The sequence below is a fragment of the Opisthocomus hoazin genome, chromosome 19 (genome assembly GCF_030867145.1).
Source record: "Opisthocomus hoazin isolate bOpiHoa1 chromosome 19, bOpiHoa1.hap1, whole genome shotgun sequence".
In the NCBI taxonomy this organism is placed as follows: domain Eukaryota; kingdom Metazoa; phylum Chordata; class Aves; order Opisthocomiformes; family Opisthocomidae; genus Opisthocomus; species Opisthocomus hoazin.
Window position 1 is genome coordinate 11,479,044 of NC_134432.1, and position 13,817 is coordinate 11,492,860.

General features: G+C 47.4%; 1 protein-coding gene across 19 annotated transcripts in view; it reads right to left on the minus strand.

Annotated features, from left to right (window-relative positions):
* DNM1 (dynamin 1) overlaps positions 1-13,817 on the minus strand; it is a 68,978-nt gene that overhangs the window by 15,776 nt on the left and 39,385 nt on the right. For 16 of the 19 annotated variants that reach the window (XR_012765849.1, XR_012765850.1, XR_012765852.1 and 13 more), the window contains exons 11-15: positions 12,285-12,371; positions 12,010-12,080; positions 11,494-11,545; positions 10,261-10,272; positions 8,882-8,995 (exon numbers count right to left, since the gene is read on the minus strand). Coding sequence is in view for 14 of the 19 variants with exons in the window: in XM_075439240.1 (XP_075295355.1) it covers positions 8,882-8,995; positions 10,261-10,272; positions 11,494-11,545; positions 12,010-12,080; positions 12,285-12,371 (336 nt within the window). In the remaining 5 variants the exon portion in view is untranslated. The remainder of the gene's footprint in view (positions 1-8,881; positions 8,996-10,260; positions 10,273-11,493; positions 11,546-12,009; positions 12,081-12,284; positions 12,372-13,817) is intronic. The other 3 variants (XM_075439241.1, XM_075439242.1, XM_075439239.1) reach the window with 1 other exon arrangement.

Sequence of the window (13,817 nt, forward strand, 5' to 3'; positions counted from 1 at the left end):
GGTGCAGGTCTCAGAGCCACACAGACCACTCCAAGTTCTGTAAGCCACAGAGCTTCCAGCTTTCTATTACGTTTGGTTATTACTATGTTGGATTAGGTTGAACTGGTGACCTAGAAGTGAAGTACACCAACTGCTAAAGTCCTACCTAGGCAAGACTGACCATCCTCATTGCAGTCTGTAACTGGAACTCCCTGCATCTATCCCACAGTCTCTCTACACTAGTCAAAAATAATTGATGTTAAAGCTGTCTGAGAAAAATAATTCTGCATTAGAACTGCATCATTCCTTAGAAATTTAGCAATGGAGTCATTCTTCAGGGGGAAAAAAAAAAAGTCAAAAGGTAAGGGAATCCCGTGTTCCAGATACAGAAATACATGCTCTTTGCCAGAGTTTCGATCTTCATCCCTTCCAACCTCTTGCGTAAGTGCTGCCGCGTGACCAAGACAACACTTATCTCTGCATGCTGATCACACCAGAGGAAAGACGTGTTTATCTGTCTGTCAGCATAAAATATCAGTCCTCTGACTCTAAGGTAGCAAGAGCAAGCAAATGGAGGACACCAGCGCAAGGCAAGAAACCCCCACCCAGGCATGCTGCAGGGCAATGCACGCTGCAACGAGCCCCTGCTGCTCTTGTCCCCCGACACCTCCCTCCCAGTCCCCCACTTCAGTCTTTCCAGCTTCTCAGTTTTCAACCCAGCCTGTTTTATATCAACACTCTGACTTCATTTCCTGAATGTAGAGACAGGAAAGTGTGGAATGAGCTGCCAAGGGCTGAGCCTCTCAGAACTTTGGCTGAGCCCTCTGCCCATATGTTAGCAATCTGGCAGTATGTGCTATGGCTGAATAGCATCCTGGCAAAGAGGGGAAAAGGGCTTCTCTCGCTTTCCAGACTTGGGGGGGTGGGGGGGAAGAGAAGGAAGCGCCAGCACACATCGAAACAGGAAAGTAGTTTGTGAAATACTATATTCAAAGCCCTCAGTGTGATCCCAAGAGGCTTATGTTGCTCATAAGGTATCTCCCCTCGTCTATAAGAAGGGGAAAAAAAAAAAAAATCAGGCAAAACTCTGCCTCTCAGCATCCGAGTATGTGTTATGTAAAATGTGCACATTGGCTGCAAGTTAATCTGTAGAGCCACAAGGCCAGGGAGAGGTCGTGAAGGCAGCAGCACTCAGACTGGCCGTACAAAAGGGAACATGGATACTCAGTGTTGGCTAGGGAATGTTGTAGGCATGGGGCAAGCTACCCCTAATCAGGGCTGCTGCTCCCAGCAGGAGTCACACTGCTTGCATAGAGAACTGCAGAGAGGACTGCAAGCTCCCTGCACAGGCAGGATAAGTGCCAGAGGATTATTCCCCCACCCCCACCACAGTGCAGATACAGCCATATGGCTCTGTACTTTGCATCCACCAGAGAAAGAATATACACATGGCTGGGAAGGAGACCAGGAGCTGTTAGCCATTCCAGTTGTGGGGTGTGATGCACAATAGCTAGAAAAAAAAAAGGGATGCTGCAGTTGCAGCTTGATGTTGCAACATCATTACTGTAGCTACACACCTCTATTGTGGCAAAATTCTGGAGTTTGGCTTTGGCCAGAGATAGCAATGGTTTACACTATCATCTGAATTATTTGTTGCTATCCTGTAGGTAATAACCCACAAGAAGTTCACAAAATTCAGCAGGCAGCAAGCCAGCCTGACTCAAAGCACTTCCTCCATTCAAGTGGACTGCCTCAACAGCAAGTTAAATTTTCCTACTCTTGGATAGATGAGGAACGAAGCCGACAGATGCATGTGTGGGCTCCCCTAAGGTTGGAAATTGGCATTCGCAGTACAAGAAAGTAATTGGCAGAATTATTAAGTCTCAGTTTGCATTTGGAGCACAAATAAACTAATTAAAGGTTTCCCTGTAGCTGTTATGACAAACACCTCCTTTTGCACAGACAAGGGTCTGTAGATATGGGAGAAAGAGCATTGCCATTGTTTTAATTGGTGGCTGTGTGAAATTAGGAGAAATTAATCTTGCTTAAACCTCTTAATCTCCTTTCTTCTTGTAAGATGTAAAGTGCTAAGGGTAAACACACCTGCCCCAGAGATGACTGGAGTTTCAGTCAAATTATTTGTGTTAAACACATGCACAGCATTTTGGGAACTCCACGCAAATGGAAAAACATTAACATCATAATTGATAATAAACACACTGCATGAATAGATGCATGCTACAAGATTATTAGGAGGAAGTCTCTGAAAAACAGTCTGGAGTATTCGAAAGCAAGTTAGAGAAGTATTTTAAGTTGAACCCCACCCTCCAAGCAAGATGTTACTAACTGCTTTCTGCTTCTTGTCTTTGCAAAGAAAACGCATATTAGAAGAACTGAATTTCTGAGAAGTGATTCTTCCAGGAAGCCCTAGACACCCCAGAACATACGTGCATCTCAAGACCATCTTTCCAAAACAGAGCCTACCTGTATCACTTTTACCCTTGGAGCAAAATTTACTGGACACCGCAACCACTGCTCCAAGCTGCAAAGCAGCTGCAGTGGCTTGCTTACATCAGAAAGCTGCATTGGTTTAACTTAAACAACACATCCTAAGGTTTTAAGCTGATTCAGTTCAAAAGCTCTGTAGACACTAGGCCTAGATTCATGTTATTAATCACAACCATTACTGTTGGCTTAGTCAGCACAGCAGTGCTAATCAACTCACCTTCCCAAAAGTAAAGATTTTTATTTACATCAGCTGAAATAATGTGCAAATTTAACTATGCAGCTAAGTGCAACCCTAGGAAGCCATCAGACAATGTATGAGAAAGCACAGGCAGAAACCGAGTAGTTTAGGAGAGACTACAGTGCTCAAAACTCCACTGTCACGACCCCTCTGAGGTCACAGCAATGCCCACCAGCCTTTACAAAGGATAAGCTCTCATCCCTGCCCACCCTGTCCCTGTGCCAGGGCAGCAATGAACCCTCCCCGAGTATTCGACTTGCTTTGATGAGGCAGAGAGCAACACACATGCAAAGTGTTGCACACCTCTGGGAAAAGGAGAGGGCTGGTTACCCTTCCTCAGTGCATGGTTAGAGCCAAAGTGGGAGTGTTCTGGGTGTTTGTATTTTTGGCCACAAACCTTCACCATCCACCAGCATGCATACAAGAGAAGGAGATGCTGGAAGGGAGACGCGCGGCGTACATAAAGCCCTCTTTATCCCTGCAGCACCAGGGAGAGAGGGAGCAAACCGCACAGGCTAGGGCTAACATCTGGAATTGTTACATGGGAGCCAAGCGCCACAGAAAGCGACAGCAGCATTCCACAAGTTTCCATGTGGGGTAGGGAACCTTCCTTTCCCCTGCGTAACCCTGTCCATCAGCCGGCTCGCTCCCTGCCAGCCTCCAGCCTTCCCAGCAGCCGGCAAGCTCCTCCCCCGAGTCTAGTTAGCTTTCCACTGCCACGTCAATTGAGGCAGAAGGACAGAAGGGAAGCAAGAAGGGAGGGAGCAAAAAGCAGAAGAGGGAGGGAGGCTCAGCCATGCCAGACGTAGTGGGGGGAGAAAAAGAGGGGATGCAGATTGCTCCTACAGTAGCCAGAGGTGAGCTGCAAAGGCAACTGGCCAAGGCAGGTCAAAGGACCCTTTTGAGGACTTGGAAGCCACGGCTGGTCCTGTTTGAGCTTTGCTCTGGACCCCAGGCAAAGGGCTGATCTACAGGACAGCAGTGGGCAAAAGGAGACGAGGGTGTGTGGGGCCTGGAAATCCTCCCTTACAGCTCCACAGGGAAGAAAAGGAGTTGAATGAAGCAACAACTTCTGCACACCTGGGTGACAGCCAAAACTTCACAGCATTTCCTTCTCAAACAGGAGTAACTGATTTTTTTCTTTTGTTCTCTTTCTAAAAAGGTGCAGCATACCCCAGGTGGAAACCAGGTACCAGCCTGACACCAGCACTGGAAGAGGAAGGAGTGTGGAAGCTTGCTCCAAATTGGAAGCCTGCAGACAGCAATATTTCCTCTTCCCAGCTGCCAGAGGAAGATGTTTTTTCAATCAAGACTTGGACTTCTTTCACCCCATCTCTGCCCCTGAGACCCCATCCCAAAAGCAGGGAGGGGAAAGGACTAATGAGCTGCTGATAGCCCGAGAGCAGATCGCAGAAGCTCCACTCCGTCTGCCCAGTGTTCAGACTACCTGTTCAGGACTACAAGATTGTACAGTAGTCTGCACATTGGTTAGGCTGTGCTGGGATACACCACACACTGCCAGTGCTGCACAGAGACGGCAACACCTGCACAGCAGAGGAGCATGCTTGGAGAGGGTGGGCTGCGGGGACAGCTGCATGCAAAGGTCACTCATCCCTCAGCCTGGGAGGATATAACCATTTGGAGCCATGCTTGATGATCACTTTCACCTGCCTGTTCATCAGCCTACTCATAACCCTCTTACTCCTCCTCCATCTCTCTCATCCCCTCCTTATTTCTTTCAGCTTCATGCACTTGTCCCAGGGGTAGCTGTGTTCAGCATGGCTTGTGTTTCACACGCTAAACTCTGCCATAAAATGCAGAGATAGATGCGTAGGCCTAGCAGAGCTACAACTGCACTGGGCTTTGCTATTTGAGAAGGCAGGATCAAGCACAGAAAGGTGACTGGAGAAAGGGGATTTCACATCCTAGAAACTGCTGGTCATTATTATAAAGGAAAACCCAGAAAGTATTTAAAAGTGGAGGCTTCGATGCTCTGGAAGTTGTTTGCCTGGAAAAAGAAGAGAAAGTGAGTGAAAGCATAAGTGAGGACTAAGATATTATCTATGTGAAAACATGCACTTGTGAAAAAAGATGAGCCAATGAACAAAGGAGCTCCACAGAGGATGAAAAGAGCAGGAACATGCTCCAGAGAGCACCTGAGAGCAGTGTGAAAGCAGGTGAGGAAAAACCTCAGAGCAGATGCTCTACGGTCTTTAAACCAGCTCCTATGTTCTTTAAACCAGCTGGATACAAAAACCTGGCTGCAGTCAGACCCATCACAGCAAGTTTCTGACAACTCATGGGGATCAGAGCAAGACAAAATGATTTCTACCAGCTGAGCCTCAAAGACCCAGACTGCAGAGTGGGGGAGGAATAACAGGGGGAGCGCATGTCTGTGCTGTGGGGTAACAATCTCAGTATTTATCAATGTATTTATTTTTAAACTAGAATTGGGTACAAGACATTGACAGGTACAGAATAAGCAGCTATCTAATGACTGTCAATTAAGGACACATCTTCCCCAGGACAGGAGAGAGTACTTTTGTACTTCGAGCAAAAGAGAAGGCATGAAGACAGAGGAAAGAGCTCAAGCACAACTGATGCAACAGGAATCAACATGATGGATAGAGAATATGAAGCACAATTTCCCCCCAACACACCTGAAAGTACCTAAAACTCAGTGCCCACCCCTCCTGTACATACACAGGACTCAAATGCACTGACATTGCATGCAACACACGAACGCTTTCACACAAGCAAGTAAAGGCCATATTCTGTAGTCGCCTGTTCTTACAAACCCCAGATTTCCAGTATGTGATTTACCTAAGGACAGACGGTCCCATCTCTATTGTACAGTCACACAAATTCCCAAAGGAAGCAGGAGATATATCCATCTACCCAGCTGTGCAAACACTCTGGCACACACCAGCACAGTCACAGGCACTCCAGCAGAAACAGCCACCCTTGCAGAGCAGAACGCAGGGGTCTCCTCCAGCAGGCAGTAAGCTTTACAAATAGCACCCACCGAGCACAGTGCTCACCAGCAGCTCTAGCCCAGCTCAGACCCTCTCTTGCAGCAGGAGGGAAAGCCCTGCAGGGCACTGTGCATTTCATACGGGACTTGGGCAGAAGGACTGTTCAAATCAAGTTCTTGTATCACGTCCACTGTGGTGCTCGCTGAGCAGTTAAGACAGTGTGCTGTGCTGCTGATCCAGCCCTAGGGACACTGGGGCCTCCCTAAGCAAGGAAATCTCACATTATATATCGACAGCAGCCAAAGCAGGCTTGTCCTCACCTCTCCCTCCCACCACTGGCCTGCAGCATAATCCCACAGGTCCAGGAGGTGCAGGTACCTCGGGGGGTCTCCAGGTCTTGGGAGGCCAGCCTTCTGTGGGGCCGCTTGCCATGGGGCCAGCAGCTGACTCATTGAAAGGAGACAGGAAGAAAAACAGAGATCCCAGGAGCACACACACATGGTCTTGGCAGCAAGGCAGAGTGGGGAGCCAACATTCCACCCCCGCCTGGCCTGCTCTTTCCTTCCCCTCCCAATCCCCAGCACACTCCTTCAGGCCCCTCTAGAGCATCCACAGCCATACATCCCTGCTAACATGCAATGATGGGCCCTTTAAGACATTTTAAGTTCCAGTTCCTTTCTTCAGAAGCAGAGGAAAAACAAGCCAGCGCTGCGGAAAGACTGGTATTTCACTAATGGGGTCCAGATGTCTTCATTCAGCAGACTCTGGGTCCTGGTTTGCAGAGCAGGGCAGGGACAGGCTGTGCCAGCACTCGTCCAGCTCCAGAGCTGCTAGCCTAGCCTTCACCCTCACCCTGACACACACCTTCTCACCCTGCTCCTTCCCCCAGCATTGCCCACAGCTCTGCCACTAGCACTTCCATCCACACGACTGATTCTGCTCCATCCTTGCTCCCTCTGGAAAGCTGCCAGCACACAGAGGAACTGGGACAAGAGAGCCCACAGAAGTGCAGGGTGGGGCAGACAAAGCTTCCCCCTTCCTCACAGAGCTTAGATCAAGAAAGATCATGGTGTACAGCCTTTAAAAAACACAGGAGAACATTTCAGGAGCTGTAGAGGACACGAGTCCTCCTGAATTGGTGGAGAAGCAGAGCTCTGCGCCAGACATGCAAAGATAATGCTGTCTGGCAGAGGATCTTGCACTGCAGACAACTCTTCAGGATGGAGCCAGCTCCATGCCTGACTGAGGTTTGGGGTGGGAATCCCCATGCTCAAGGCTCTCCAAGCTACCCCTCAAATGCACCAACCTTTAGCCTGACTCAGCTAGAGAGTCCAGGTGGACACTGCTTCCTTTCTCCCTCACCACAGCCAGTGATCAAGGAGTAGAACTTGGGGAGGAAGCAAATAAAAACCTTCCTTCACACACACACACCCCCCCTCTGCTCCCACTCCACTGAAGACAAAGGCTCCTTTCTCAGAGGCAGCTCAGACCCCATCAGCGCTGGTTCTCCCAAGTTTAAGGGACCAAGGCTGCTGGGGAACAGTTTTCATTAGGCAGCTCTACCTCTTGTTATGCAGAAGGTAAATGGTGCAGACCTCCAGTTGCTATTGACCCTGAGGCTGCACTGCCTCAGGAGGGAAGAGAGGTCCAATCCCCTACCCTAGGCAAATGGAATTTATCAACAGTTTATACATCCCCACTGCAGCCCTCCCTCCCATTCCCCCAGGAAGAACAGGGAGTTCTGATCATCTCTAATACAGATGTAGCAGCTGGCTTTGATTAAACTACTTGATGTTTATAACCACTCGACCTGCATATGCAACCTAGAGGAAAGTGAAGCCTCCCCACGCAACTCTGAATACAAAGGGCAGGGGTCTTATAGCAGAAACACACTGGTTTAGTGAAAGACATTTCAATGCCTGGTTCTTTAATTAGAAAATTGCTGCCTGCTCATCCATAGCAGCACAGCAGCAGTCTCCATGCAGAAAGTGATATTTAGAGGCTGATTCATCACTGTATTTGTCATCATTTCCACCTGCTGAGAATGAAATAGGCTCACTGATACAAGCTAGACAAGAAGCCAGGCCTAGCTGCAGCTCCCAGACACACTACTGGTGTGCTGCAGAACACCTGAGGGACACAGACCACAACAGGAGGCAGAGCAGTTTGTTTATTTGTAATCAGCAACCCCGATCAACTCGGAATGCGTGACTACATCATACCAGGCATTTTTCATCCCCCATCACTGAGCGGGGATAACCCTTTCGATCATGTCCTTACCAAAACCATCCAGCTACTCTTTCTTTTTGAAGTATTCAGAAGAGACAATTATCTACCTTTTTCTTTCACGTGAAGCAACACACTGGTGACAATGATAGTTTCATCTGGCACAAATCTATCTGCTTATATAATTTCCCACTGAAGCAGAAAGACACCACAGCATATTGCTAGAATTCCTAATATTGAAGATTTTCAAGCAACTCTGCAGAGCAAGTCCATGTTCCAATGAGTGATATTCCACACATCACTGTACTTTTGATCAGCAGTACTCTAAACATTCACAAGTCAAACAGTTTTACAAATAATGTGTTAACTGGCATGCTCAGTATAGAAACATTAAAAAGACATTCCTGCTTTGCAGGTTCAACAACTGATGCCTAGAGAGATTAAGTAATTTACTCGAAGTCAGAAGGAGCCAGCACCTGAGCTGCAGCATCAGGTCCACAGCTCCTGTTGCTATGCTCAGAAAGGTGATAGCTTTTTTCTTGTGACTAGGAGAGATGCATGAAAGCCTCTGCCACGCTCCTCCAGGAAACTCATCATGACTGCCCCACAAATACCAAAAAGTCCATATCTTGGAACAAACTCATCATACCCTTGATTACAGCTGCCACAGCAAGACAAATGAAGGTCAAATTCATCACAAGCATCTGTCAACTTTGTGCTGAGCCAGGGCTTCAAGCATAGATTTTACTCCTTGTGCATTAAAAAAGCCATGTTCACATCAATTCAGAAATGCTCAGCAGTGCTGAGACCACAGGGAACCCAGCTCAAAGACAGTTTCAGCTTGTGTCACAAGCTGCAGGCCATACTCAGAAGACATATCTGTAACAGCCAGTGAAATGAAGGCCTTATCCCCATCAGATGCCTGAGACTCAAGTTGCAGAGTTGAGCTACTCACCTCATCATCCTTGTACCAGGAGAGGTTCTCTGCTGTCAGGACAAACCAGTACTCCTTGGAGCCACCCTTCATGATCCCAATGTTGTTGATGGTGAGCCAGCCCTTTCGGATGACCTAAGGGAGTGGAAGCAGTGAGCATTAACAAGGGCCCTAAAAGCCTGGCCTTAGACGACAGAGGAATGACCAGAGGGTATCCCTACACACAGAGTAGTATGGAAAGACAAGGAACACCGTGCTCTCTGCTACTGCCAGAAGAGCCCCCCACTCAACCGGCCAGTGAAGGTCTCTGCCTCAAAAGGGCCAGGAATAAGAATAAAAAGGACGCAGGAAGGAACCTGGCAGTGCTGTGCATTATACCCTCTGCCAAGAGATGCAGGAAGAACTGCATCAAGAGTTCCTCAGACACTGGACCAACCTACAAGCACCAGATCACAGCAACACACCCAGAAAAGGCCATGCCTAGAGAAAATCAGGACACCAGCACACCTGTCAGCACTCTGCATGTGTGGAGTGCTTCACCCAACTCAGGGGTGGGGGGAACCAGTTCAAGAAGAGATGGGCAAGCAACCCAGAAAGAATTGAGTTTAGTAAAAAGAAGACTCTAAGTATAACAGAACAAAATGGTGCATCTGGAATTAGTACCCCAGACTTCAGCATACACAGGTATTGGAGTAGTCATACTAATTTAGGGCAAAACAAGTTCCTTTAAGTTTAGTCAGTAAAGAAGCCAGGCTATTACTCTCTATAGAACTTGAATTCACGAAGTGCCCATTGAGAGCCTCACACATGCAGTAATCAAATGTAAGTATGTGTGTCTTCTTAAATGCATTAGCTTTTGTGTGTATTACTGCAGTGTTAACACCCAAAACCATCTGCATGCTTTATGTATGTGCACCTTGTTGTATGGATGCGCTTGCTGAAAGTGACCTGGCACTGAAAAACCATACAACTGCACTGCGTATTAGCAAGCTGCACTGTGTGAACAGCCTACCATATAGGTACACAATCCTTTTACTTGTCAGTTTACCCTATAAAGGTAAATGTAGGCACATTGGATCTTCAACTCATACCTACTATTAAGCTCGAGACAGTCCTATTCTCTATGTGGACAGGAGGGGGCAGTGAAACGGAACCACACATCCTTGGATTACTGCTTTTTATCTCCACCCACTCACAAGATGTACCAGCAGTTGTGAATTTTTCCTCAACATACTACCTTTTTCACCTCATTCCTGCTTCACCTGTCTAGTGCCAGCTGCCCTCCTCTCCCCATTCAGCAGCATAATCAGAGGGAATAATTTGTCTATGCACTGTTCTTGCCTTCCCAGATGCAACATTAATGTTCGTTAGCACACCCTGCTGAGTGGCCTTCTACTCACCAGGATCTCATCCTGCAAAGGGGAACCATAGCAACAGCAGCAGAGCAGAGAGCAGGAGAGGAGCAAAGAGAGGAGAGATTGTTACTAGGAAAGCTGGAGCAGGAGAAGAGAGGCTCAAAAATAAAATAAAATTAATTGGAAGCTGGTACCAAATCTTTTACCCCAGGTGTTAACAAACACAACCCCCATCCCAAAATAAAGTCTGCTAATGGAAAGCCAAAGCACTTTACAGGTAGATCCAGAGTTTGCCCTTTGCACTCTCCTACACTCAGCTCTTCCGTAAGGTACACTGCAGAGGATGGAGTACCCTACAGATGCGATGAGATCCCATGAAATGGATGGTTGGCCAGCCCAACCTGCTGACCTACCTGCCTGCCAACAGTACTGAAACAGTCTGCATGTTTATGTGCAGGGAAAGGTGGTCAAACATCTTATAAAGAGGATGGATGTCAGCAGAGAACGTCTTTAAAAAGGCTACGCAAAAGCATTTGCTTCCATTCTCTATGAAGCTGCTTGTAAGGCTTTGTTTCTCCAAGGTCTTCTAGCCTAGACAGCCTTGCCCTGTCCCCAGCAAACCTGGGAGAAAACGTCATTAGCCCCTTTTTAATTGTACGTACACTCTTTACAGTTTCTGCAGGAATAAGGGAACTCCTCCTCTCCACTGCTGTCTTCTCCCATGGGTGTGTTCTCGTACATACTCAGTGCAACCATGGCTATAATCACCCATTGTCTCCCTGTACAGAGATTTAAGTATTTCCAGTGAAGTTTTCCCAGAAGAGAGTCCATGAACTCTCTTGAAATCCCCTTCCAGAAAGTAGGTACCACTAATGGGAAAGACAACTAGACAAGAAAATTCTGTACTGTAACAGTTCAGACCTATTCTTTGTAGCCCTCACCTCAACAGAAGAGTTAGCACAGCTGGTGAAGGGGCTGAACAAACAGTGATTTACACAACATTAACAAGGATTTCTACTACAAAAGCAAGACCAGACCTCAATTATCAAGTATCCATCTCCCTCTACAACACCTTTTCTACAATGCTGCTACATGCTTAGTTCTTTCTGATTGCAGTGAGCCTAAAACACTATCCTTCAGGTATAAACAAAGTTTGATGAGTAAAAGACCCAAAACTTAGAGCACTGCTGCAACCAGCCCAGCACTTGTCCACCTGGTAGCTTCCAGGTAGCAAACATGTCCTTCTTGCAGCAGTGAAGGAGATGGAACTTGGCCTACCTGGTTGCCAGCTGCCTTCTTCTTGCTCATCTGGCTGCTCCTCTGCTGAGCACTGCAAACAACAGCAGAGACATTCAAAACCCCTCAGGCTCTTCTTCATGGCCTGAATCCTGCTCCCATCAGACAGCTGCTTCAGGGACTTCATGCCCCTCACCACTGGCTTCTAAGCCTTGGTAACCCCATCTATTTCCACCTGCTCTCTCAGCCTGGTCTGCTGGTCTTCTCACTCCCACCTGAACCATGCTCAGGTCACTAACCCTCCACTGCTTCCACTTTTCTCCCCGCCCCCCGACACAACCCTAATACTCTAACTCCCCCTTTTACACATTCCTATTTTCCTCCCCAGTCTTGCAATACAGAACCACTGAAAAAGAAGCAATACTGAGAGCTGAATCATACTCAGGGACCACAGCATCTGCACTGGGGCCTTTGCAACCCATTTACTGGAGCAGCTGTAGGACAGAGCCACAGGAAACACATGCAGAGAAGAAGAAGCAATAGGATGTGGGTACTTACTTGGCAAAACCAATGAAATCCTCATGGTTTGTGTTCATATAAGCCAGCTCGATGTCTATTAGAAGCATGACCTGCCAAACAGAGGCACAGAGCAAGACAGACATTAGCGACTGACGCTGCTAACAGCCAGGGGCAGAGCCCTGTACATTGTTCATCTGATCAGCCCTCCGCAACCACACACCCCTTGGTGCAGGCCCCTCCAGCCTAGACTGTCCCTTCAAAGGCATCTGCCATCCCACCCGATCTCCCTCTTACACATACTACTGATGCCCTACCTGATCTTTGGTCCTGCCTTCTCTCTCACGGATGTGAGTAGTAACAATCCTCTCCATCTCCTCACGCAGATGAGGGTACTGGCTGAGCTGCAGGAGAAAGAACACACGTGCACATGGGAAAGGGAGGTATAAAGGGGGCAGCAGCCCCCCACATGTAAGCATGCATACGTATACCCTGCAGTCAGATATTCTCAAATGAAGTTCTAAAAAGCTGGACTTACAGACAGATTTTTCCAAGTTCCTGCAGGTCTGTTGGGGGGCAAAGGTCATTCCCTCTTGCTTTGGGCTTCAGAGAAAAGCCCTTTTCACTCTTGCAGCAACCTTTCTGCCTCACCAGTCACCTGCTCTAAACCCACCACCTCCTTCCTGGCATGACGCTCTCGACAAACCCCAGATGTAAAGGTACTGCTTGTTACTTGTTGGGTTTTTACCATAAAAGTGAACCGTTTCTCTAGAAGTTCAGCATCTTATTGTGGTAGGCTAAGTAGGCAAATGGCCTGTTGCTACAACCTGCTAAATCCTATGGGAAGTCTCCCTGGGAAGTGGAGGGGATTTCAATCCCCATTTGCTGAGGTACTAAGTAAAAGTATCTGGCCTTCTCCAGCAACATCTGCAAGCACAGAGGATCTGACCGACTCAAGGGGGTATGCCTTCAACAAACACTGTGCTCCAGGCATCCAGTTGCTTCTGCCAACTCTCTACCAGTGTTGGGGCAGGATTACATAGCTGAGGTCTATTATTCACATCACACCTACACCACACTTCTTGCCACGTTGCTTAGGAGGGAATCCTTTCCTGCCAGACAGAGAAGCAGAAGGACTTTACTAGCTGTGGTTCAAAGGAAAGATACCTACTGAGATCATACATGAGAAACTTACAAAATGAGCACCCTTAAATCCCTCTGGGTTTCACACAGCACCCACCTACTGGCCAAGGTTCATAAGCCTTCAACAGCAGTAACTTTATGTTTCCCAGGTCAGGCCCAGCACAGCAAATAAAACTAATCCTCTAGACCAAGGATCTATCCCTTTCTTCCCCACTTTGCCTACACCCTGTGAAATAATTTCCTCCTCATTTTTCTTTTAATATTACCTCCAATTTGACTCTAATGTCAAACAGCATTTCCTAATATGTCTTTTATATCCCCTCAAAAAGGTGCATTAAAAAAAATCTTATTTGCCCAAGATCTGTACTGCATTTGTTTTGTTCCTCCAATTTACATGACAGATTGTTCTTAAACCATTTTGGCCTTTTGTTCTGTGTACATAAGCAACTATAACATGCTAAATGGAACTAGCTCAAAGCATGCAGCATCACTACTGGAACACAGATCCTACACTAGCCAGCAACGATGTTCCTAACATCTGACTACAAATAGTCTCAAACCCTTTCAGCACCCTTGCAGCCAAGCAAGCTGCAATAGACTGGAACTGAAATTGAGGACTAGCTTTGTCACTGCCTATTTTCAAATGTGTGGCATGTCTGGAACACCTATGACCCTACAGAGGCAGGAGAGAACAAGTGTAATTAGTG